Source organism: Vanessa tameamea, chromosome 15 (assembly GCF_037043105.1).
Source record: "Vanessa tameamea isolate UH-Manoa-2023 chromosome 15, ilVanTame1 primary haplotype, whole genome shotgun sequence".
Taxonomy (NCBI): domain Eukaryota; kingdom Metazoa; phylum Arthropoda; class Insecta; order Lepidoptera; family Nymphalidae; genus Vanessa; species Vanessa tameamea.
The window spans coordinates 4,475,261-4,501,101 of record NC_087323.1 but is presented as its reverse complement, the minus strand read 5'-3'; the positions used below and the strand labels follow the sequence as shown (position 1 = coordinate 4,501,101).

At 31.5% G+C, this 25,841-nt stretch overlaps 2 protein-coding genes across 5 annotated transcripts in view; both read left to right on the top strand.

The window, feature by feature from the left end:
* LOC113399130 (G-protein coupled receptor moody) overlaps positions 1-16,590 on the top strand; it is a 48,547-nt gene extending 31,957 nt beyond the window's left edge. The window contains exons 2-9 of one of the 2 annotated variants that reach the window (XM_064217104.1): positions 1,372-1,451; positions 6,593-6,733; positions 8,946-9,116; positions 11,845-11,972; positions 13,011-13,164; positions 14,147-14,373; positions 15,051-15,279; positions 15,759-16,590. In XM_064217104.1, the coding sequence (XP_064073174.1) occupies positions 1,381-1,451; positions 6,593-6,733; positions 8,946-9,116; positions 11,845-11,972; positions 13,011-13,164; positions 14,147-14,373; positions 15,051-15,277 (1,119 nt within the window). In that variant the 5' untranslated portion in view covers positions 1,372-1,380 and the 3' untranslated portion in view covers positions 15,278-15,279; positions 15,759-16,590. The remainder of the gene's footprint in view (positions 1-1,371; positions 1,452-6,592; positions 6,734-8,945; positions 9,117-11,844; positions 11,973-13,010; positions 13,165-14,146; positions 14,374-15,050; positions 15,280-15,758) is intronic. The other variant, XM_064217103.1, reaches the window with a different exon arrangement.
* Positions 16,591-18,211: 1,621 nt separating this feature from the next.
* On the top strand, positions 18,212-24,867 carry LOC113399128 (zinc finger CCCH domain-containing protein 14). 3 transcript variants are annotated; one of them, XM_026638184.2, is made up of 12 exons: positions 18,212-18,444; positions 18,644-18,686; positions 18,967-19,131; positions 19,292-19,929; positions 20,185-20,429; positions 21,052-21,198; positions 21,437-21,560; positions 21,766-21,947; positions 22,235-22,348; positions 22,728-23,248; positions 23,624-23,842; positions 24,639-24,867. In XM_026638184.2, exons 1-12 carry the CDS (start codon positions 18,406-18,408, stop codon positions 24,842-24,844), a joined length of 2,643 nt encoding a protein of 880 aa, XP_026493969.2. In that variant the 5' UTR covers positions 18,212-18,405; the 3' UTR covers positions 24,845-24,867. The 3 variants fall into 3 exon arrangements, with proteins under 3 accessions (XP_026493969.2, XP_064073135.1, XP_064073134.1); XM_064217065.1 differs by having other exon boundaries at positions 18,967-19,152; positions 23,624-23,838; XM_064217064.1 differs by having other exon boundaries at positions 18,967-19,152.
* The last annotated feature ends 974 nt before the right edge of the window (positions 24,868-25,841 follow it).

Below are 25,841 nucleotides of genomic sequence, written 5' to 3'. Positions count from 1 at the left end.
GCAACGATTCTGTCTTAACGACATTAAATTAAGGTAAATGTGCTTATAATTTTATCCGGTTATAATAATTTCAATGTTATAGCACTTTCGCGATCAAAGTCATTAATTTATGTTATAATTAACTTAATTTCTTATTCATAAAAATGCAAATTCGTGATTCATGATTGTTTGTAACGCTTCATGTAATTTCTATGTATGATTTATGGTGACAAAATATACTTTATTCAAGTAGACTCTCACAAGCAATGATAAATTTAAAGTTGCCACTGGTTTGGAATTTAAATTTAAACGAGAAATACCTACAAGAAACTCACTTGTTACTCTTTTCCACCAATTAATTTATATAGATAAATTATCTAAACACAATTATTATGTATCTACCAACAACAAAGAAATAAGAGTCATTTAGTGTGTTGATTATAGGTTATTAAAAGTCCATTCACCTATGACAAAGTCTTCGTATCCTGGCATCGTACATTATACATTATAAGGTTATGCAGTAGTCTATTCCTTATTCGAGCATCCTGTCAAATTTTGAGTCATCGTCTTAGCGTATAGAAAGGATATTTGGCATCAAACTAATTGTCACGCCTGTTGTTAAGAACTAACCGTAACCAAACTGATAAAAAGCAAAATAGCCAGTTATAATCAGTATCCAAGTCGTAAAAATCTTCCTACTGTATTTATTATGTTGCTCCAACATTTTAAATAAAAATAAAAAAAAAACATTTATTTAATAATGACTATGTTGAATTTGAATATTTAGCGATTAATATCAGATTTAGCGATTATTCGAATTCGGTAAAATATTCGATGGAGTGTCGAAAATTCTAATAAATCTTTTTCCTTCTGTAAATCTACTTACTTTCATTAGTTTAGAATTAAAGGATAATAAATTGAACATAAATAAAAAATATAACCCAAAAAAGTATTCTATAACGTTACAGATAAAATATAACTCAATTTGAAAAGTTAATTGCGTTCGATTTTTAAAAATATATAATTCGTAGAAAAAAAAATTTATCATGCATGCATATCAAAACAAGTAAAAACAAGTTATAGATAAGACCTCTTGAATTCAGTTGAATTTACTCTTGATCCTAATTGTGGAGGTTACAATAAATTGTCCTGGTAACCCCAGATGATGTCACCGACAGATGTAAAGTTGTATTAAAGTAATGAGCTAGATATTAAACTATTCAAACTTTAAATTGAATCTATCGTGGCTGGATTTTATTATGCATATTAAGCAATCCTTCTTGCAGAGATGTTATTTTAAGTGGTATTTCTCTTTTTATGTTTTATTTACATAATATAATGCATTTGATTAGTTTTATTATTATAACAAAATATCTTTTTCTTTCTTTCTAGGTATTCAAAATGGCCGACGCAGATCTTCTTAATTTCACAGATGACATAACTTCTAATGTCCAACAGAGCGAACTGTCTAAGTAAGTATCTATATCTGTGTATTATATGTATTTTAATATCGGTACTAAGAATTTTATTAAATTGTTTATAAAAAAATATATGAAAAAATTCGTAAAATAAAAAACACATTTTAAATTGTGACTTCTTTGGTCATTATATATATATTGCACGCGTTTTCATTTTATTTTAGATATTGTTAAATATTGCCTTACAAAAAAAAATGTAAACGACTTCTTGTAATTACTTACATGTATAAAATATATATATGGCATTCTATATCTAAAAATTTTATGTCATTATAAAACAAACCAGTGTGGGGTATGCTTAAAAATCGCTTTTAAATTTTAATATAATATTGTTTTGTCATATGTTTTTTATTTCTATGAAGTACACGCATACGTGAGTACATTTACAACTAAATGTAGTATTCATTATTCAGTACATTTAAACCTTTGTTTCAAACCCTTTAGTTTCTTATTAAAAGCACTCACAATACCGCCGACACTTCATGCCGCGTATTTTCATGTAATAGCAATAAAAGCTAGGCACAAAAGACATCCGGTCTGCAGTACGTAAGGGTTGGGTTACTTGAATTAATTCTACTAAGGCTGGGGACACACATACATACGATTGGTTTACACAATGTCCGACAATCGGATTGAATTTCATTATTAATTAATTTAATAAAAGGTTTTATTTTAATGTACTATTTTCAAAATGTTTACTTCACGTGGCCTACTTATTCATGAAATCTGCTTTATTAAAAATAGTTATTTTCAATCGAAACCAAGAGGTGTTATTATTTATAAACAATCCATTAGTAAAAAAATACTAAATTCAACTACGATCTGACTGGCACTTTTACCATTAGTTCAGTAGGTATATTTTCCTTGGAAATGCCGCTAAGAAACTCACTGGCTACGCAGGCAGAACATTTTCTTTAAAGATTTGTTAATTTAGATACATAGCGGCGCTAAGCGCTTTCTAAGACTATCTATCACGGTGAGTGTTCCGAGAAATTTCTTATTCCCATTACCTTCAAAAGTCTAAGCGTGCTGGTTCTCAATGTCACCGTCTAACTGTGACATCATTTCAATCACGTACGAAAAAAAATTTTAGTTCATTATTGCTCCGTCAAAAAATTGATGTTCTCCTCCTCATATAACCTGGGTTCCCACAAACGAGGCGTGAAGAGGCATCATGTGGGCTGGCATGGTGATGATGGCTTGTGCAGTTCATTCTTCCTGACTGTACTGGCCGTTTCCGCGGTTGGACTCCACTACCACTTACCATCTGATGGAGTGGAGTCATGCCATCTCCAGGAGTGATTAAAAAAAAGTAACCTATGTCCCGGTACTCAAACTACCTTTATACCAAATTTCATCTAAATCGGTTTAGCTGTTTAAGCTTGAGGGAACAGACAGAGTGATTTTCGCCTTTATAATATTAGTATAGATTTAAAGCGGGTAAAACTAGGAAGCGCAGTTACTTATATGATATTACACACAACAACCTTCTCCGAAACGCGTTGCGTCTTCTGGTATTTTTGTTAGTTTTATGTATTGAAATGTATGTTCAGGGGTACTTTTCGCTTTTGTAATGCAAAAAAAAACTATTCTTACTTATTAGCGTAGATTATAATTCAAGGATTCGTCACAGAGCAGCCTAACATAATTTAAGGAGGGACTACGGATGCACCACACTTTGTGTTAACATTAATAAAAAAGAAAAAAAAATGTTAAAAATAAATTAGTAGCTATATTAAATATCGTTGTATACTTAGAATGTAAATGTATTTCATTGGAGAAAAAGAGAGAGCCATTAAATGACCTTTATGAACAAATATGACAAAAATAAAGCATTAAAAAAAGGCACCGACGCGTAAAACGCTATGTAGAGAAAAGAGTTATGATACAAAAAAAAACAATCCGATCGTCTAAAAGAGATCCTATGTTACTTTGTGCAAACATAAAACATGTAGATTGCCTAATTTAGAATTACCATTTTGCTGCGACCCTGCTATACTTATGCATGTTTTTTATTACATTCTAAATGAATTCTAAAAAATATTTTATTATTTTAAAGACGAAAAATCTCTTTTATGTAAATTAAAAATTTAAAAACTAAATATATATACAGGTCATGACAAAGAGCCATTACGACTTATTTTAGTTAAAAAAAATATATAAATCTCAAAGTTAAGACATTTTTATTTATAATTCAAATAACCTCGATATTAAAATAAGTAGCTATTACTACGCCAAATGCTACACTATTTTTATTTATTCATTTATTTGCACAGTCAAAGTTCAAATTTAATTTGCATTCTTTGAACAATGTTTTTGTTTTCTACTTTTATTTCCTAATTTGTTTCAAATAAAAGAAAATCTGTTGAAACACACAATAGCAATTGATACTGCAACGTTTTGTCTTCAAGACTAAGGCTTATTTAAAAAATAAATAGCATACAATTTTTTATTAGGAATATATGTGGTTACATCCTATTTAATTTATAATTAAAATTAAAATACGAATGCTTCATATAATCATATAAAAAAGTAAAATTCATAAATTAAAACGTTCAAAGAAATGTAAAAAAGTTCGCTCAAATACGCGACAATTTAACATCGTAGTTTTAAGTCAGGTTTTTTTATTTTTTGCGATATCTTAGAGCTTGGTTCAACATCGCTGTAAAAAAACATTTATTAGTAACATAAAGTATTCGGAGACAACGCTCTGTGTATACCCGACTGTGGGTAAAATTAAATTAATGGGTAGGGACCGCCCATCATCATGCAAAGGTCAAAAATCAGCAATTATTATATAATCAAGTAACAACACTTCGTGTTCCGATTTTAATAAATGAGCCAGTTTACAGGCATGAAGAGTCTAACACTGAAATAGTATGCCTACGTGATATATTCTTCTGTCCGTCAACGCATCACATGGAATCCACTAGTTTGATTTGATTAAAACTTGTCCTAGTGATAAAATTTATACCCCGGATGAAATATATCAAATGTAGTATTCTGGGAACCGGAAAGAATTATATGCTCTTCCTCGAACAACGTTTCGTCCACGAGTAGGAAGAACGCATACCAGGTCACAGCCATAGCTCGTCTTGTTAAGAAACGACAGTGCCGTTTTTATTTTAACAATTAATATAACCTTCATAAGTATTTTCATTCATCTCAAAACACAGTTAGTGCATATTATATGCACTAACTGTGTTTTGAGAACTACAAAAAAGATACGATACAGTCTGATGTTTATTTGGCGGTAGGGCTTTGTGTAAGCCCATCTGGGTAGGTACCATCCATTCATCAGATATTGAACCGCCAGACAGCAGTACTCAGTATTATAGTGTTCCGGTTTGAAGGATGAGTGAGCCAGCGTACAGTCACAGGGGATATAACATCTTGGTTCCCAAGGTTGGTGGCGCATTGGCGATGTAAGGAATGGATGTATTTGGTACAGCACCATTGTCTATGGGCGGTGTTGACCACTTACCATCAGGTCGCCCATTTGCGCACTATATCATAAAAAAGCTTTACTAATGTTTAATTTTCATTGTCAGTCATAAAACTTTTATTTTATTACAAACAAATGATGTGAGAACGAAAGAAAAAAAAGACAAAGAAATTAGCAAAAATGTATGAAATTTATGTAACGACTGAAATACTTATGTTGTGATTTATCAGAAGCGTATTTTTTTTAAAGCAAATCTAATTGAAACTACTTATTTATATATTTTTTTATTATATTACTTTTCATACTTCTGACCAAATATTATATTCTGACTGTGTGTATTTCCTAACTTTCCTCGATTTTGCTTGATATTGCAAAATTATTATTTTTTGGTTTGATTTTTGTTTTTTTTTTTTATGAATATAGTGTTGACCAATTTTTAGTAATTATTTATGAAAAAACTGAACATTTACGAACATTTCGTGACCAATTTTAACCATTCGTAAAGAGGTCACTTTTTAAATTTCATCATTTGGGCCGCTAATTGGATGAAGCCTAAATATTTAAAAATATTCTGCATAGATTTTCCAATTTTGAAAATAGTATATTGGATAAGAAGGAATACATACTACACCATTCACTGTCAAAAAGAACTACGACGATATTTTATCTGTGGTTATTATCACAGTACATAATAACATGATACTACATATATTCTATATAAGAAGATAATTAATTTAACTAAATCACGTACATTTGTTAAATATATATAAATATACTTACTATTTCATAAATCATTGTCAAAATATGGAAAATTAAAACTTATATAATAAATTTTAAGCTCGTATTACATTTTCTTCATTCGCATTCATTTTATATTTAAACAAGAATTCTTGTGTTATTTCATAACAAGGGCTTTTATCTTTCGTGATATTACGTTAGGTTTAAACATTTAATTTCCTCTAAATCCTGTCTAGCCAACTAGCTAGACGAATAAGAAATATTATCTTGTTCTAACATTTGTTGTCGTTTTATAATAAGCGTTTAATAACAACAATTACCATTACATCAGACTTGTCTGTGTATTTAATTCAAGTATTATAACATTATTATAGTAGTCGTTTCAGCGTAAGATAAAAGTTTATTGCAAATATTATTGGATTTTTTTTGTAACAACTTTAATTATTTTCATTATTAATTCATTTGTTACATAACCACACATATATACGCACATACGCTTTATCCTATTATAATTAAATTTTAGATCTAATTACATTTATTTGTGCAAAATAATATTGTTTAAATAATTTCAATAATATATTAGTTCAAAACAGCTGTTGGATCGCGAAATAATTAATCTACTAGTATTTTTTAGCTGGCTCACATATTATTGTGATTACGGATACAGTAAATATTTTTTCTAGACGTAACGTAAAACAAGCTTCAGATGTAAACTCACACACAGGTTGATAGATAAATATAGATAAAATATTCCTTAGCAGGACCTGCATATAATTTATAAATAAATAAGTTAGACCACTGAGAACTATGGATTTTATTATAGAATTATGTTTTATTCTTTCTCTCTGTGTTTTTGTCTTTTTATGGAATAAGTTTGCTTAAAATAAGATCGTCTAAAAATTGGAACACCTGTGTTTATTCATATATATAATATTTTCTCTTTTGTTTGAAGGTTTTCTCCAGCACTTCTCACATTCGCTGCGGTTATCACTGGAATAATTATGGTCGTCGGCCTCTTCGGTAATCTTCTCACCGTAGTAGCACTTCTAAAGTGTCCTAAAGTGAGAAATGTGGCTGCAGCATTTATTATAAGGTATTTTTTTATTAAACTATTAAAATGTATATACTATTGCTGTAATACTATTTAATTTAAAGACTAAACGTCAGCAATCGTGTATTGCTATTGTCGTGGTTTGAAGGATGAATATAAATACAGGCTATAGGGATATAACATCTATGGTTAACAAAACATTAATGGATTAAAGTTTTGAATTGTTTTCTTGGAGTGGCGATATCTAAGAGGTCAAGTAAATACTTACCTTACTTTGTAAAATGGTATATTATTGCTGTGAAATGTTTCCGATTTAAAGTTATAGTTAGCAAAAAAAAAAATACAAACTCTAGTTCAAATAAATATTTCAACAACAAAATATTAAGGCAAAGTCCCTCATTGACAAGGCGTCCCTGCAATAGATAATCTTGAGCATATTATAAGTTTTCTTTTGTCATTTTAGTAAGCAAGTAAAACAGATTTTTAAAACATTTTGTTAAATAAGTCTGAAAGTTTGATAATTTTTAGAATAGTTTACTGTTTTTTTTTGTATCGTAAGTGCATTTTTATAAAATATCTCATCTGTATCATAGTCATTCAAACTATTATTAAAATGAAATTTGTAAGTTTAGGCAGTCGCGATCGCGAATTTCTAAAAATATTACATCTTAAGACAGTTTCTAATGTAATATTTCTTTATTGGTTTGACGTATGTACCATGAAAACATTACGTTAGCACTTTTATTTTGTCATATTAGAAAGAAAAAGCAGAGCTATTCCGCAAGAAGTTAATTCGTAACTAATATATGAATTCCGTATCATAAACATTGAAAATCGAATGTTGTAATTGTTAAAGCCAAAGTTAACAAATTTTCACATTCTGTCAGTTCACGTTCATGTTCAGCAGTGAGTTTAGAATTTGTTCTTAAAGAATAGCTCTACTGGCTCTTATATATTGTATGAAAGCGTAAAATCGGCCTAAAACAATTATCATAAATATCAGTCAAGGAACAGAAATATGTCCCAACTCTAATCTAGTACGAAATATGTTCCCCTTTTCTTTCGGGGCGTAAATAAAACAACCAGTGTTGTACTGGGAACTGAATTTAGTGATTTAAAAATATAGATGATTATTAATTTATTATTTTAAAAAACAACATGAACAATTCGAGAAATTACTAATCCTAATAATAGGAATAACAATTTTTCCTACCACTCTATACTGAAAATTCTTATTAGAAATTATTATTTTATGGATATTTCAACTCTAAGGGGAGAAAAGTATAAGGGGAAATGTGAACTTTGTATGAATTTTGTCCGTATGAAGTCTGGACTAGCAATTGGTTAAGCTTACAGCTTATGTTTAATAGATACGTTAATAGTCTTAGGTTTGATGATCGAATCTGCGTCAATTCTAGGCTCAGTCAAACCATTGAGCTATAAGGTTCAAGCGTATTACATTGTTAAGAAGCTTATTGTGTTTTCTTTGTCCTAGATGTCGTTGAAAGTCACAAGAGTTTAAAGTAATATATCAAGACGTTTCTCATCTGAGTAGACGAATTGCTTTTTTTCAATTAGGTATGTGTTTCAACATGTAAATTTCTGAGACCGTTGCTTATTTTTTAAATTATTATCAGCAACATATTTCACTCGTATATAAAATTAAAATGAATCTATTAGACAATTGTAGCACAATATTTGTCCCGTAACGATAAATTAATCAACTCTCAACAAATACAATTTAGAAGATCCGATATAGCACAGTGCCTACTTTTGTATTTAGAACTTAACCGAAAATTAAGGGGTTAAATCCAGTCAATCCTTAACTAATTTAAACACGTGTAAGCATGTTTTGGGTGAAATAATGCAACATGGATGAATAAGATTCCAAACCTTCTCTGTAAGATGGAACGAAGTATTTGCCCACCGATGGAATATTTACGATACTTACATTACTTACTTACTTACATTACTTTTACTTTTATATACTTATAAACTCTTAATTACAACAACGTTTTAAATTTTTTTTTTCGTTCTAAGAAAGGAGGTTTCAGTTCGATTGATTTATTTTTATATTTGTGTTACCTCAGAACTCCGTCATTAGGAACCTTGGAATTTGAAGTCAGTTTCTTTTTGTTAAAATTATATATAAATATTTATAGATACTATAGAAAAAATAAATTTTTAGTGGTAACAAATACATGAAATATTAATTATTCAATTTATTTAATAATATGTATTTTTTTATTTTCAGTTTATGCATAGCCGATTTTCTATTCTGCGCTGTCGTGCTTCCGTTCGCCATATCTGGCTTCTGGACTAGGACCTGGTCCCACGGGGGAGCTCTGTGCAAGCTAGTACCGTTCCTACGATACGGGAACGTGGGCGTATCTCTTTTGAGTATCGCGCTAATTACCTTAAATAGGTAAGTACCTTATGAATCGTTAAGAATATATTTTATAATGTCGCCCGCTCAAGGACAAATCTAGGGAAAAACAGGCCATTAAACCGTCTCATGCGGACATGCGATGAATTTAAGACCCATGATATTGATATTTTTCATGAACGTCTCACATTTACTGCATTGTAATATGGTATATTTTAGTTTTGTTTCTCATAATTATAGTTAAACTATAATTATACAATATCTTAAAATTTTTAACAAAATATTGTTATGTAAGTTAAAGTAAATAAGTTGTACCTAATATTATATAATTTTAACGCTGTACTTGCCTATAAAAGGAGTTTGCACAGAATGTGATTCTTTTTATAAAATTTAATGTTTATTTTGTATTTAAAATGCTAACCGCTATTGTCTAGTCCTAACTTTGAACACATTTATGACGCGTGGGAGAGGTCTCAAAATGTTAATGAAATTTTTTGTAACTCGATTGTGTTAGGCATGATATTATTTTGCAAAAGTTTAAATACTCTGGTATCAAAGGCCCTGCATTAAAATTAATTTCCTCGTAACTTAATGAAAGAGTTTTGAATGTTGGTATTACGGGGCATAATCAAATGGCGCTCTCACAAATAGGCGAATCACATGGTTCAATTTTAAAACCTCTGCTTTTTTTTTTAATATATGTTAACAATTTTCCTTATTTTATTTATAAGACTTGCGACATTGTACTAAGCAGATGATATAATTTACAGATAAAAGAATAACTTAATAAAATTATTATATTAAAAAATATATATATTGAACCTTCACATCACACGACATAACTAACGTTCGTATGTCATAACTAGTGCCGACTGCGACCCTTAAAAGTCACACATAGAATGCTAATTATTGATTAAAAATGCATAGCATGCAAAACCTTTGCTACTTATTCACATTGGTCACAGCCATGGTATCTTAAGTGTAGGTCAAGGTATAACGGTATTGTCTTTGTTTGTAACAGTTGACAGCGCACAAAACGAGACTGCGCACATGGTTGCCTCAACACGTTTGTTTTTTTATATTAATCCCGTTTTATTTATTATTCTTATTTCTTATCTTTATCTCAACTAATCGCCCGTAACGATACGCTCGTATGTTATAAATAATTACTATTCTGACTCGATATGTGTTTTTATAAGAATAATCCGTTACTTCTCAGTTTAACTTTTCTTTGTTAATATGTAAAAATAATGTTTATATGTTGGTTCTGTGTGAATTTCTTAGCCATTCATACGATTTTGATGAAGCTTTAGTGAGATATTCTACAAACTAATGTGTTAGTGTCTGGTCAAAAAGATTTTTGCTTTGTGTGTATTGTTCTTTAATAGCCTAGTGAAGCCTGGACGGGATGCCCTATATTTATAATACTAATGATGATTCATAAATGTATATTATATTAGTTAATAAATATCGCTTGTTTCGCATATATACCTTTTTCGTTTAATTATATATAGTTAAATAATAAAATATATATATAAATATGAGAAAAAAATAACGTTATATACTCTGAAAAATAAATCAATTTTAAGGCGAGAATTACGTATAGGAAGAAAATGTCTTATCTAGTTTTGACTCAACTAGTTATTTTGTGAAACAGCGTATTTCAAATATTTGTTTTTGCTTTATGGTGACAAAAATACTTCCCTATTTCCCCATTGAATCGCAATTCCGAATCTTTTGGGCGAAAAATGAACCAGTCTTTCTGTCACCAGTGGAGGCAATAAATATTATCACGTAGACTCATATAAAAGCTTTATATTGGTAACATTAAATATATTGTTAGAGCAGAAGTGAAATATCAATTAAAAATAACACTTAATCACAATACAGGCAGTCCTCGACTTACGTCGTTTCGATCGAACAATGTTTTGACACTATTCCTCAAGCATACGTCAATGTTTCGATTGGAGAATTCACTTATCGCGAGGTCAATGTCATAGCAAGAAGAAAAAAACGAAGCTATCTAATATGTCTCGACTTACGCCGTTTCGATTTACGTCGCGTATATCGAGAACCTAACATGCCGTAAGTACGAGGACTGCCTGTCTCACGAATTTAACGACATTTTATCAATACACGAGAGGGAGAATTCAAATTGGCTAGTTATGTGATAACAATCATTTACAGATCACACATCGGTCACACCGATATATCACACTGACAGTTAACAACTACCATAGAAACCATTAGTAACGGAAAGAGTAGGAAAACAAAAGAGGTCGGTGATCGTTGGTTAAAGCATATACGGCTTCCGTCCGTTCTTGAAAATGTCAATAAGACAAATTTGGTTCAAAAGGCCCATGTCTCTCATGCTTACGCAAGTTTACAAGTTTAATGAGGTAGAGTGGATCAGTATCCAATAAAACTGTACAGTTACAGTTTTATTTATTTTGCTATTTCTTTTTAATTTTTTTTTTTAAAGTTGCATTTGTATATATAGATTATATTAACTTATTCCGCTATCCTGCTGCACTGCAGATTGGCGGATAACTACGGGACAATCTAAACTCAAATCGAATTAATTCATTCATGTATTGATTTCCTTCGCCGTGAACATGATATAAATTGTAACTACGAACAATGTTTCTCACGCTTATTCGGTTTTGAACCCACAATCTTCAGTTAAGATTAACGTACTCTAGTCACCGGATTTATTATGGCTCAGCTAGCCTAGCCAATAATATGATTTATTTTTTTATGTTTTCAGGTACATAATGATTGCTCATCACAGCTGGTACGCGCGTGTGTACCGAAAACACAATATAGCTCTTATGATCGTGTTCTCGTGGATGTTTTCGTACGGTATGCAGATACCGACACTTCTTGGAGTCTGGGGTAAGTTGGTGATGATGATATCTTCCCGACTGTCTTTGGTCACGGCGACCAATCTTAAGGAATCCGTTGCTAGGAATTTTCGATAGAAAACCCCAATAACTTTTTATCGGCCAGACCTGGATTTCAAACCCAGAACCTAGGGATCTATTGCCTCATATCTAGACCAAGGTAGTCTACACAAGTTGGTGTAAAAAAAGTAGTTTATGCACCCATGCCTATATTACAATGGTCTTCCTTCTGAAAAAATATATTCTATATGATCTTGCTAGAATATAGTTGAGATTAACTTTAACAAATTTTAAATTTTGAAATTAAGATAAGATATAACAATAAAACGTATCCAAGCATGAAAATGTACGCCAATAAATAATTTCTAAAACCTTTATGCACATTTAGTTTAATCCTAGACATAAACCGTTTCACGTTAAAGTGTCCTTAGATATTTTAAACCCTTGTAGCGTAGAGGATCATTGTAATGGCGTCACTAAAGTGGATGTAATAACAAATAAGCACACGTATTTTACTAACGAACGTATTAATTTTAATAGTAGCCTTTTACATCGGTAAATTACGATAAAAGTTCACAGACTAAATATTCTGAGGCCTATTAAACGAAGCAGTCAAGCTGTCTCCACGAATTATCTCTGTATTCCTTCGAGACGTATAAATTTACATTTCATCTGATGTTCTGCTTTAAACTTTAAAATGGCCTCATTCAGAATGTTACCTTTGATTTCATTTTTTCTTATATAAAAATTTATAGGTGTTGTATTTTAAACTTAATTTCTTAATGAGAGTATGAACGAGAAAGAGTATTTTTTCGATCTATTTTATTTTTTCCATAGCTTATTGATATAAAATATGTATATATATATTTTTTTTTATGATAGAGATACAGATACTTTTACAAAACATTTAGAGCATTATTCTGAAATAGTGAAGCTATTATGTATAAAAAAATTGTTTTAAGATAAACTAACGCTGTGAGATTGCTGTTATGGATTTTTTTAACTGATCGAGATAAAACGTGTTCGCCAGGTCAATTCGACTACGATCCAGAATTAGGCACTTGTTCAATAGTGCCAGATGACAACGGTCGCTCTGCCAAGACAGCTCTCTTCGTCATCGCCTTCATTGTGCCAGCACTGCTGATCTTGATTTGTTACGCTCGAATATTTTGGGTAGTCCACAGGTAAAATAAAACAATTATTTATACAAATATATTTTTTTAAATCCGTAATATTTTTCATGAAATCGTTGTTTTTAAATTTAAGTACGAGGATTCTTACATAGTCCTAATTTATTCCGAAGAAAGTTACAAAATTGTTTTTGTACAAAAAGAAGAACGGTACAAGTTCGTGAGGTTTTTTTTAGTCAATATCACATTACACATATATTAATATAGTGTTAATATACTTTGACTTATATGTATGACTGGAAAAGGCAGGTAATACGAATGTTTTATGCTCTGAAGCGTTTTCTTTATCTTTATGGAGCAAGAACAAATGGGGAGCTGACGTTTTTATACTATATTGAGTTTTATGGAGTCATAAAATAGTATACCTTGCGTATCTATGGGGTCAGGCTACAGAATGATGTTTAGTGGCCAAATAAAAAAGGTATTTCTTAAAATTAATACATTTCATGCATTTTACTGCAAATGTTCTTCAATTAATGTTATTCTAATATTCGTTTTAATGAAACCACGACAAGTTAGACCATTTTTATGATGCAACCAAAATGCATAATATACTTTTTAGGACATTGTTTTATTATGCTATTTCAAGTATAGGTAAATTGTATTAAGTGTGTTATTTTTTGAGACAACTTGATGTGATTATAACTCATTATATGTGGGTTTTTTTTTATAATATAGGTAAGCGTACGGGTAATATGCCACCCGATGATAAGTGGGCACCATCACCCATAGGAATTAGTACTGTAAGAAATATTAAACAATCCTTATCACCAATTTACCACTAACCTTGGAAGCTAATATGTTCCTTACGCCTGTAATTACACTAGCTCACTCAGATTTAAAATCGAAATAAAACAACTCGAAGTATTGCTGTTTAACAGTAAAATTATTTCGTGATGCTTAGCTAGACGGGCTTGCACAAAGCCAAGAAGAAAAAAATATAATACAAGCTGTTACTTTTAATGTTATATTTCAGCTCAGAACAAAGAATGCGTGAACATCAACGTTCGCAACATCCAAACCCTGGTACCCTAAACAACGGCAGTGACAAGCGGTCGACGATAAAGGACACGAGAGAGACGAAAGCGCGCCGTAACGAGTGGAGGATAACGAAGATGGTACTCGCAATCTTTCTCTCCTTCCTCGTCTGTTACCTGCCCATCACTATCGCCAAAGTCGCCGATAGTCACGTACATTACCCAAGTAAGTTGATATTTTATCTCAAAGCAATTCAATTAGTAATGGTATGTATCATCGTTATATTTCCTGTTGATAAGGCACATTCAAATCCAAATGAGTAGGATATACCTATAGCATCGATCCACCAGGTAGTTTTTTAGATAGCAGTGCTTAGTACATTTCTTTTCGTGTCGGTACGTCGACTCAGAATTTAAAATTCGAATCAATAGTAGTTTTTACCATAGTTAAACATTTTATGTATTCTTGTTAATTGACGTCCATTAATTAAGTTTATTTCAATTTTGGAAGGAATGGTAGATACTTACAACATGCCATTTATCACAGTATTTAAATAAAGTAATAAACTAGTCTTATTACTTTTTTAATCACTGCGCCAAAATTACTTTTACATCATTAATTCATATGGAAAGCGCGTCTCTCCAAGTCTCCACGTCAAACTAATCATTTTTTGAATACAATACTAATAAATATATTTTTTTTTAATATAATACAATCATAAATACTAATACTCAACAAATATAATCTAATTTGAATTTAATACTTTATCTACTGTCGTCTCATGCACGCTAAGACATGTAATAATTTAAAGGGGGGTCGCGGCTTTGAGTGAATGGATACATAATACTGTTTGTGCAGTACCATAAGTGTAGTAGTATACTTAATGCTGATACTCGTTCCAGTGTTCCACATCGCTGGATACCTGCTGCTGTACGCGAGCGCGTGCGTGAACCCGATCATCTACGTGATAATGAACGCGCAGTACCGCGCGGCGTACGCGGCGGCGCTGTGCTGCCCGCTGTCGCGCCTGTCCGGCCTCACGAGCGGTGCGTATCCCTCATCGCCCGCATGCCACCACATCAAGAAACCGGAGCGCACCTCTGCGCTCGCCTCCTATATACGAACCTGAAGGTATCATTGCTCGCTTCATCCTCATTGTCGTTTGGGTCGTGGTGCTTGGTTTGAGTTTCTCTGTATGCTGTGCTAAAATTCTGTGTTCTCTGGTATAGTGGTGAAACCAGAGAAACGTATTATTTTACACCCTTAATGCACGTATTTCTTGTTGTTTGCATGCCACCATAAAAATATAACAAATAAATAACAATGAACGTTCACACAGTCATGTCTGTAATGTAAAAATATTCTGTTTGGTTTTAGGTTTCTTTGGTTTTAGTAATTATTATAGCATAGTATTTTAGCTGTACTCTTAAAAAATGGAAATTTTGATTAAATATATGTATTATTATGAACATTGGTATTACATACTTAAATCTAAAGTGATTTTAGTATGGTTGGTATCATTCATTAATCTTTAATCTTCAAGCAAGTGTTTTTCTCGTCTGAAAATGTATGAACCTTATCACCAAATAACTAGTCCCCAATTCTTTTAGAGAAATGGAACGAGCGTCACGGATACAGCTTCAGCAACACACGAACGGTTCTAAGCCAAGTGTCGTTGGGGGAGTCGAGAGCCGACCCTCGGGGGTCTCTGCCTACAGGAAGATAGAGCAGACAGGATCGAGAAAGATAAACCCTGTAAGGTCAACAGGGAGTTTACCAAATATAGGACATAGAAACGAGACTGTTACCAGCGGGCTTGGATCGCAAAACATGAAAATCACGAGATTCGAATTGGACCATTACGATGCCTGAAGGTCGCTCTTTAGCACGACTTACCAAAGATTTTTTATTAAAATTGCACATGAGTGAGATTATTATAGCAATTCATCCTAAATGACGTAATTTAAAAGACATTTTATTAAAATTATTATTTATAATGAGCAACGCATCCGTCCTGCTAAGGAATGACACTTAGGCACCGTAACTAACTGTATTTATATGCATAGGAGATAAGTGTTATTGATAATTGTGTTAAATTTATTATTTATGTAAAATTTTAATTTAGACACATTTTCAGTATTTTACTTTTTTTCAAAGGTGCTCGATTTTTTTAATGTTATATATACATCGGATAATAGACATCGGACATCTGAAGTAAATAATATTCAAATTACAAGTAAATTGTAATGCTTAGACACCTAAGACACATTCCAAAATATAATGTATACCTCGAATAAAAAACCAACACATTCCAATATATTAAATATTTTGGATAAAATTAATTTTAAGTAGTAGGTATCTATTGACCAAAGATTTTGTTTTCTTGGATGTCGCCAGTTGTAAATTTTTTAATTCAAATAAATCTTCAATGAATGGATATAATTTAAGGTATTTGATATTATATTTATTAGAAGCACAATAAAGGTTTAATGATCATGACAAAAACAAAATCTCTTTGAAGCAATATTTAATTTATTATAGAGTACTTCATGAACAAGTATCAGTATTGTTGAATATTATTAGGTATTATTATCTACTTTCGTTTATGAGGATTTTTTTTCTAATGTAAATATTATTATATTGACAAATATATGTAACACAATGCCATATTAATTCTTAAGAATAATAATTTGACACAATGAAATATTATGTAGTTATTGTAATTTAGCTAATACCTACTATTTATTATGTTTTTCATTGTCAATTATTACTATAAGATTATGAAGATTGTTATAAATTAATAAACAGAATTTGAACTATGTGTACATTTTATTTTATCTTTAACTTTGTTATATAAAAAATTATAATTACTTTATAAAAAAAAGCATATGACTAGCCTATTTAGAAAAACACAAAATAATAACGACAATACACAACTGTCACCGTTAACTTGATCGGATGACAGGTAGCTAGAAGTTGGAATTCTTCTTTTTTTTTTATTTTATCTGCCCATCGTAGTGGTGCATTAGACAGATGATTATATTCTATCGACGGCCACATGTTTGACTACATACCAGATATTTTAAATATTCTTCACTTTTTTCATTCAAATGCTATCTCATGGCACGTCCATGGCGCTCACAATTTCTTATGACTTGAGGTCACATGGATTTTTGGTGATGTAGTCCGATGTTAAGTCCGATCTATTTCCTCTATTGTTATATCAATATCATGATTGTGCTTAGTTGACATAAATGACAGGAGTCGATGTTGATGAGTTTCTGGCAAGAATATTTGGCATATTTGTCAGCACTAGGAAAAGGTTGGCTGGTTGCCTCAAAATTGTATAACATAAGTAAAAATTCAAACTTTAATGAAAGTCGTTTATTAGAGTTTGAATTTTTACTCTTCGAGAGGTGCCTTAATCAGGTGTTTTAATCAGTTTCTCTTATGGTTAATACGACGATACCGGGGTAAGGATGTAAAAACATACTGTCTACCGCCTACGACCAGGATTTTGTTTTCCGCTGTACTCTTGTGCGTGTATGGTTTTTGCAGTATGTTTCTCCATATGTTATATTTTGCTACACTTGCACCCCTGTTGTGGCCGCAATATTTTGAGAAGAGTTAATTTATATCTATTCCAATAAAATTACAACATGACTAACTCGGCATGACTAAAATGGCAGGTTATGTATATATGGTACCGTAAAAATCAATATAGGCTAGCTAATATGATATTTCTTTTTATATAACTAAAAACGTATTTATCGTTTCGTAACCGTATTTTTTTGTCGTTGTTATCGTATATCTGTGTGATAGTTTTCCATTGTGCATAAAGATCGATATCATTCGCCGATATCCGTGAGAGTTTTACTATTTAAAGCATCGTTCACATAGCTTTTAATGGGTTTAAAAAAAATGGTAGAGCCTATAAATATAAATAAAATCCAAGATGTTAATTATTTTAAAAGTATTTCGAACTGTATCGCAAATGGCAACTCTACAAAACAATTTATGGTTTGTCAAAAGCAAAATTTGTATCAAAACTGTCATTAAGTATTAAATGCCAATGGCTTCATATTAATTAATATTTTTACTTGGTTAAAAAAATAGTCATAATTATAATAGATCTAAGGATTTCACCTAGTGATTTTCGTTATGTGTACAAATTCATTATAGAAATATGGTTAATTTGTGATGACTTAATTACGTTTGTTTATACCTTTTTTAACGTGTCCATAAAAATCTTCGAAAATGGATGGTATCGGCAACGAAATTGGCCTAAAGATGCGGGTAAATATGATCTAAAATTGTGTGCATATGTAAATTAAATAAATAAACATCACTGTCCCATATCGCCTAAGACCGTTTATTTTCTTATTATTATAAAGCACAACCACTCTTAACATATAATTTATAACATAGTTGTATCAGTAGATCAATCTTTGTTATAATAAATATTGTTTTTTAACTGCTATAATGTTTTTTTTAGTCGGCAATCAAGGCCAAGCTGACTGAATTGGGTTGTTATGTCGGTAAGTTCATACTAATTTTCTTTTTTATAAACCACTGTATTTGATACACTTTCCTTCTAATGTCCAATATAAAGCTTTTAATAGGAAAACATATGTCCTATCATTTTTGTAATAAAAGCTAAAAGAAAAAATTCTATACAATAAAGTCTATTATATAAATTCTTAGATGAGCCAGTTAGATTGTTTGTTACCAACCTATTATTAGGCTACACATTTATACTTATCTCTTATAATTGAACTTGATTATAATTGAAAACTGATAGGTTAAATATTCTCTCAGATGATGAGCTCCCTGATTATGTGATGGTGATGGTTGCAAATAAACGTACGAGAGCCCAGATGGAGGATGACTTGCAATTGTTCCTAGGTGATAACACTGAAATGTTTGTCAATTGGCTACACCAAGTGCTTAAGAAACTTCAAGAAGTCACCGTGACTCCATTAAGTAAGTATATGTTACCCTTAGGTACGTATAGACTGTATTACCCTTGGTTATTTATAAAAAGAGAAATATATTAAATTGACAGACTTGCATTTTTATATAAATAGTTATTACATCATCCCTTGGGACTTTCAGAGTAAACCATTTATTATAAATTTTTTAGAGGCTGAGCTTGAGAAAAAGAAAGAACGATCGGGGTCCAAAGAAAGAAAAGACAAAGAAAAAAAAGATAAAACAAAAACAAAGAAAGGTGAATCTTCAAAAAAGTCAAAGAAAAAAGAAAAGGCTCGTAAGAAGGAAGAAAAAAAGTCCAATAAAAGTAAGAAAAAAAGCAAACATGAAATGATTCGTCCGAATATTCCACCATTACTAATGAATATAGAGAAAGATTCTGAACCATCTATTACAGATGTATTTGCTGGTCAGATTTTGAAGAATCATGGTATTAATCTCGATGCATATAAAGATGATTTGAAAATAATTGAAACAAAAACTGCTTTGAAGAAACTGAAACAACCAATAGTGCCTATTATTGATCCAGCAACTATATCTTCACAATCTGAAGATGCTATACTTTCAGAAGATAATGACAAAACAACAGATAACATAATTACTAATACTCCTAAACCAAGTAATAGTGAAGATAATATTCAGGAAATGAATAAGATAGAGGCAAAAATACAAGGCTTGAGACAGAAGTTAGTTGAGCAGTTGGACTCAATGTCTGACGATGAGGATTTTTTGAATATTAGAACAGAGGCAGAAGAACTTATGAATGATTTTGCTGAAGATGTTTTACAGGTACCATAATACAATCAAATTAGATTATATTTGTAATTTTAAAAATAGATAATGTATAATTATGGGCATATTCATTTAAGTAACACTCTTATAAATATTCTATTAAGATACATATCTGGTAGACGGTTATCCAAAAGATGGAAGCTTCCTAGCAATGTTATCCTTCATAGCAGAGCATGAGTTTAATAAAACATAACATAGCTTTTGTTTGCATTGGCAAGTTCAGTAAAAATTGTTGTACATGTATTGTTTCAGGAAATATCTCAACCACCACCGGTTACACCCCCATTACGTACTAATAAAACACTCTTTCCCATCCAAAAATCAATACCAAATATCCAAAAATCAAAGGATACACACAAAGAACCAGAAATCCTGCCCCAGATAGAATTGAATCTACCAAAAAGACCAATCCGTGAAAGATTGGGTGCACGTGATGTATTAGCCGTTCAGGAAGTTAAAGAAAAAGAATCAGCTAAAAAAGCAGAGAGTCCTGAAAGGTTGTTAATTACAAACTCCTTTAAGGTAGTAAGAAAAAACTTTTCGTTACTAAGGTTTACATTCGAGATTAATTTGAGGTTATCGACAGTTTTATGTAATTTTTTTAATTTTCTTTGGTTTTTTTACTTTGTCTATTAATAACTATATAAGATAATAAGTTATGCTCATCACGACAATAGCAAAGTAAAGTAAAGTTTATGCAGATTAAACTGTGAAGAGCATCTACTTATTAACTGATATTATAATCTTCTCCAGAACATGCTGCATCTTCTGGTATATGTTTTATGTATATTGGTTTTGTAGTTTTTCCAGTTAACATTATATTCATTTGAATCATTTAGTTTTGATGTCTGAGATACAGTCATTTTGATAATGAACATAGTAATTGGTGTGAATAAAATAGCAATATTTTCATATGCGATTGACAGCTTATGGTTATAAGTCAACGTACGAAATTCTTATTGTCAAGCAGCCGGTCCCCGGAGAATAATATATTTTTTACAATTAATTTTTATACATTACCTGTCTTCTAGGACAAAATATTTAGTAACCGCAGTCAAGCACACAGTTCTTATTCTTCTTATTGCTATATGTATATTTCATGTTATATAAAATTTTCAGATTTACCCCAGAAAAGGAAATTGAAATTCGACCAAAGCCGAGATCTTCAAGGAGTCGAATAGGGAATCACAGTGAATCTCAAAAGAAACCCTCTGTGTCTGAGGAAAACCATGAAAAAGAATCCTCCTCGAAAAGACTCACTTCGAAGTAAGCATTATGACTAAAAAAATGTTTATTTTAAGTATTAAAAAGAAATTACTATGGACTCCTGCAGTTTGAGTCTTGTGTGTCGGTGTGGATAAAATCAATTTTTTCCTTTTTTTGATCTGAACACATCCGAGTATCTTTACAGCCCCTCTAAGGAAGGTGCGTCTCACTAATCGAAGTAATTTAAGTAATGTATTTCTATGCTCATTTTTATCTCTACTTAATACGTGGTGTGCAGGGTGTCGGTGCTAGAGAGCCGCTGCGCGTCCGTGGTGCGCGTGCGGCCGCGGCCGCGCGTGGGCGCGCCCGCCTCCAGCCTGCTGCTGCGGGCCGTGGCCGACGCGCACAAGAGTCTCCTCAATGTGAGTGGAGTCTCATCACCATAATACATATAACGATTTTAATATTTTAAAGTACTTCTGGGGTCCATGAGTATGCATATGTGATGATAAACGTATTGTTATATTTTAATATTGGGCCGTAGTACAGTATCAAACCTCGTGATAGGCTCTCTATGAAGCTGAGTCCTTGTCTTGTCTTTTATAAAACTCAAACACTCGAACGCAGATACCCCCGAAAGTAGACCACGAGTCGCAGAAGATAAAGCGTGCGCTGGTGCTGCCGATGCGGCGATGTATGGAATCCCAGAAGATTGTCATACAAGTACCCGGTGACACACACTCGGACAGTCAGGGAGATACCATTAGCTTGGGCGATATCGATAGTGAAGGAGACGACAAAAACTTAAAGTATGTTTTATTTTTTTACCTACATAAAAATATTTACAAATCATACTATTTTTTCTTACTATTTTTTTATTATTGTAAAGTTTCAAATCTTTATAAAAGCCAAATAAAGTATTTGGTTCCTCTATAACTGCAAGTACTCGCTGTATTCACATTGTTATTTACATAACATGGAAAGGAAATAAAATTCTTTTTATTTAAATAAGTATAAATTTATGTCTTTCTTCACAGACGTTTTTGTTCATGTCTTTTACTTTTTGGATTTATATATTTAATTTTTCTTGTTATAGAAACACAAAAAAGGATGAATTAGTACCACAATCTATTACTAAAGTAATACACAATACTGATTGTAAGGGTAAAAATAAGTCGAGCCGACTAGACAACAGTTTTATGGATACCATGTAAGTTATATATTTATATTTACTGTAAACTGTAAGGAATTTCTAAGCTGCACATTATTATAATATTTTAAATAAGTAATGAGTTTCAATACATGCAAAGAAACAATAAAGTTTACCTACATGATTGATATAATGGTAGATTTCGTCTCACATTAATCGAGTGTCTGTTTGAGTATATTTATTTCTATGACAAAGTAAATCTCATCAGGCGTTAAACAAAAAAATCTCTAATAAATTGGTGTATATCATTTGCTACAGGAAGAGGGCAAGATATATAGTAGTAACTCACTAGTTATTATAGTTTAATAAAAAAAAATATTAAAATTCCATTGCTTAATAGTAATCAAATAATATCGAAAAAACTTGTAATTGGTTACAGCAAAATTCATAACACCACAGTTGATAAAGACAAAGCTACCCAATTCATAGTTACGATGGATGGCTATCATCCAAATGCATTCCTCGCAAAGAAACTCTTGACGGAGGGCATCCTTGATGAAGACGATCCAAAAGAAACTGGGAAACCAGAACAGAAAGAGACACACAAACAAACCAAAGATATTGCTATTGAAAAATCAGAAAGCAAAAAAGAAACAGGAACGTCGACAAATCTTTTCAAAAAAAGGTTAAGTAATACGAGTGAAGAAAGTAATACTCAAGTCATTATCAAACAAGATCACGATTTAATTGAAACGAGAAAAAGCACCGAAGAAATGGAATCTGCATGCAAACTCGATGACTCCCCTCCGGTCAAAAAACGAAAAGCTTCGCCAATAGTATTTGACGTAGATAAGAAAGAGAAAGAAAGAGTAAGAGAGAGGACAGTCAGTGCTAGCAGTGACAGTCATGTTACGTTGACTTCAAGTTCTAACACCCATAAATACGACGATTTGCCTCCATGTAAGTATTATAATTTTTATGCCAGAAAAATTCGAAGTAAAACAAAGACCAAAAATTTCTTATAAATTTTTTGTTGGTACAGCTGGTAAATTTTTCGTTAGAATATGTGGGTCTAGACATAAGAATTCTCAAAGCAGGGCACCATCTATTGCGAATATACTATTAGCATCATATTAATACTTCACTGTGAAAAATAATTGTAAAAATGTAGGCATTTGAAAAATGCAGATGGAACTGATGGCCATAGATTATAACAAGCGTGAAAACGCAAAATTATAGTTCAAAATCAATCAAGATGAACGGATACAAAGAGCGATCGTCAGTGTCAAAACCAGTTCAGCTGTCCGTGGTCTTCAATGATTATATTATTTGCAGTGAGCCAAGCGGAGCGCAAGGCGGTGTGGTGTCGCTCGTTCCCGCTGTGTCGCTTCGGCTCGGCGTGCGTGTTCCAGCACCCGCGCTGCAAGTTCGCGGCGGCGTGCACGCGGCGCGGCTGCGCGTACTCGCACGCGCCCGCGTCGCCCTCCGCGTCGCCCGACCCGCTCGCCCCGCTCGCCCCCCTCGCACCGCACACGACCTCTGCGCCGCTAGTCGGTGATTGCGTTTGTTCTCATCAATGTGTTGTGTAATTTTAAGACAACATATTTTTAAGCAATGAGAGATTCATTATTATATCGTTATTAATTAAATCACGATTAAAAATAATAATGAGAGATCCTGTCATATATTTTATGTTTATAAAAAAAAACTAAGATAGTAGGAGAATTAAAAAAATATTTCATAGAAATTAATCAAATCGTTTAGAAATGAAAGAAGTACAAACAAACACATAGAGGAATTTTATATAAAATGATATTCTTCATTCACATTGTCCTGTAAGTTTTACTTACTTACCTTAAATTGACTTGTACAAAAAAAAGTAAGGAAACATTTCGAAAAAATAATATATTATATTTATATAGTTAAACTATTGGACTTTGCATTACTGCTCGACATTCATTAATGGCAAAAAATATATTTCTTAAGAATATCACTCTTGCTTTCGTTGTTCTTAAGGTTACTAGTAGAATAGTCGCTATTAATCCTGTCATTAGTTTTAAATTACTTACATAAGTTGTTTACTTAAAAATGTCTTAGTGTTGACTAAAGCGTTCATTGATCAATTAAATCTAATACACTACCCAAAAGTAATGTATAATTGCACTTGTTTTTATAAGATAATTTTTTAATGCAAGAAAAAATTATAACAATGTTGCCATCGTAAAAAAATATATAAATAGAAGGCATCACACTTTGAATAAATATTAATTATACAAATATAATAAAATATAATTTTATAAATTAGTTATTAAATTCTACGCATGTAATTAATAAGTTATTTAATTTCCAGCATCCCATGTAGTGCCAGCAGCGAACTACAAGTCAATATCCGCGGTGGTACCACCTAGTATGTGTAGATTCTACCCAAACTGCGTCAACCCCACCTGTCACTATTACCACCCTAAACCCTGCAGATTCGGCAAGGCCTGCACAAATAAACTTGAATGTAATTTCTACCACAATGATGTTCCCTCAAAATGGAAATATTCTGTTTAATAATATAAAATATAATTAGTGGACTAATTTTTGTTTTTTATTTCTGCTAGCGGTTAAGTATAAAAAAAAAGTAATTGTGCTTAGGCCTTTTTAAATGATAGCGGTTATGAGTTTTATAATTTCCTGTTAACGTTTCAACTTTTCAAGGTCATAAATATAGTGTTATTTAAAAACGTAACCGATTTAAGGTATATTGTTATGTAGCGCAGCTTACATTACCGCTCACTTTCTCAAACTTAACATATAGGTATGTATATCAAATAATTTTAACAATACCTACATATTACAATAAAGAAGGCCAGCAAATCAAAGTTTCGATGATTTTGGTAAATATTTTGATAATGTTAACTAATTTTAAATTATACTTTAATATGAAAATAAAGTGAGGTTTTTTAATAACACAAATAATGAAAACTTAATTCTATAAATATAAAGTTGGCATTCAGAAAAAAATATGGAGCGTTTTAATACTTAATCAACTGCTGTATCGTAGTCAGGAAGTATATATTAAGCTCTTTGGTCCCAATGTTAAATATAAAAAAAATATAACTGAAGAAAAAAAAAATCTACCAATACGGCAAACTCTCGCCTATAATGAGTTATTGTATTTCAGAGACATGCCTAGAGATGGCTTTGTATAATATACAAAGTTATATCGTATGTGGTCCTCGATAGTTGGTGAATTTTCCTTTAAATATTGTAAAAAATGATTATATTATAAAAACATTTTCTTTTGGATAAAGTACATGATAAACATATTATTTTAATTATAAAACTTCCCAAAAATTTACAAGTCTCGTTGCGGATTAAATTTTTTCTTTTAAATAATTAATAGATAGAATAGCGTTAATTTTAGACAACGACTGTCCTTTTACGTATAAAAAATAAATGAGATGTAATTTTATTTTTGGCCTTTAAATCAGTAGTTTTATTACACAACTACAATACAGCGTGATTTGCTGATTAGTGTGGTGGAATATTACCGTGGGCCACAAAT

Excerpts from the sequence above, each read along its gene's own strand:
- LOC113399128 (XM_064217064.1), top strand. The coding sequence starts at position 18,406 with ATGGATGGTATCGGCAACGAAATTGGCCTAAAGATGCGG. Across the intron at positions 21,561-21,765 it reads CGCACAAGAGTCTCCTCAAT|ATACCCCCGAAAGTAGACCA; the intron begins GTGAGTGGAGTC and ends ACTCGAACGCAG. Across the intron at positions 21,948-22,234 it reads GGAGACGACAAAAACTTAAA|AAACACAAAAAAGGATGAAT; the intron begins GTATGTTTTATT and ends TTCTTGTTATAG.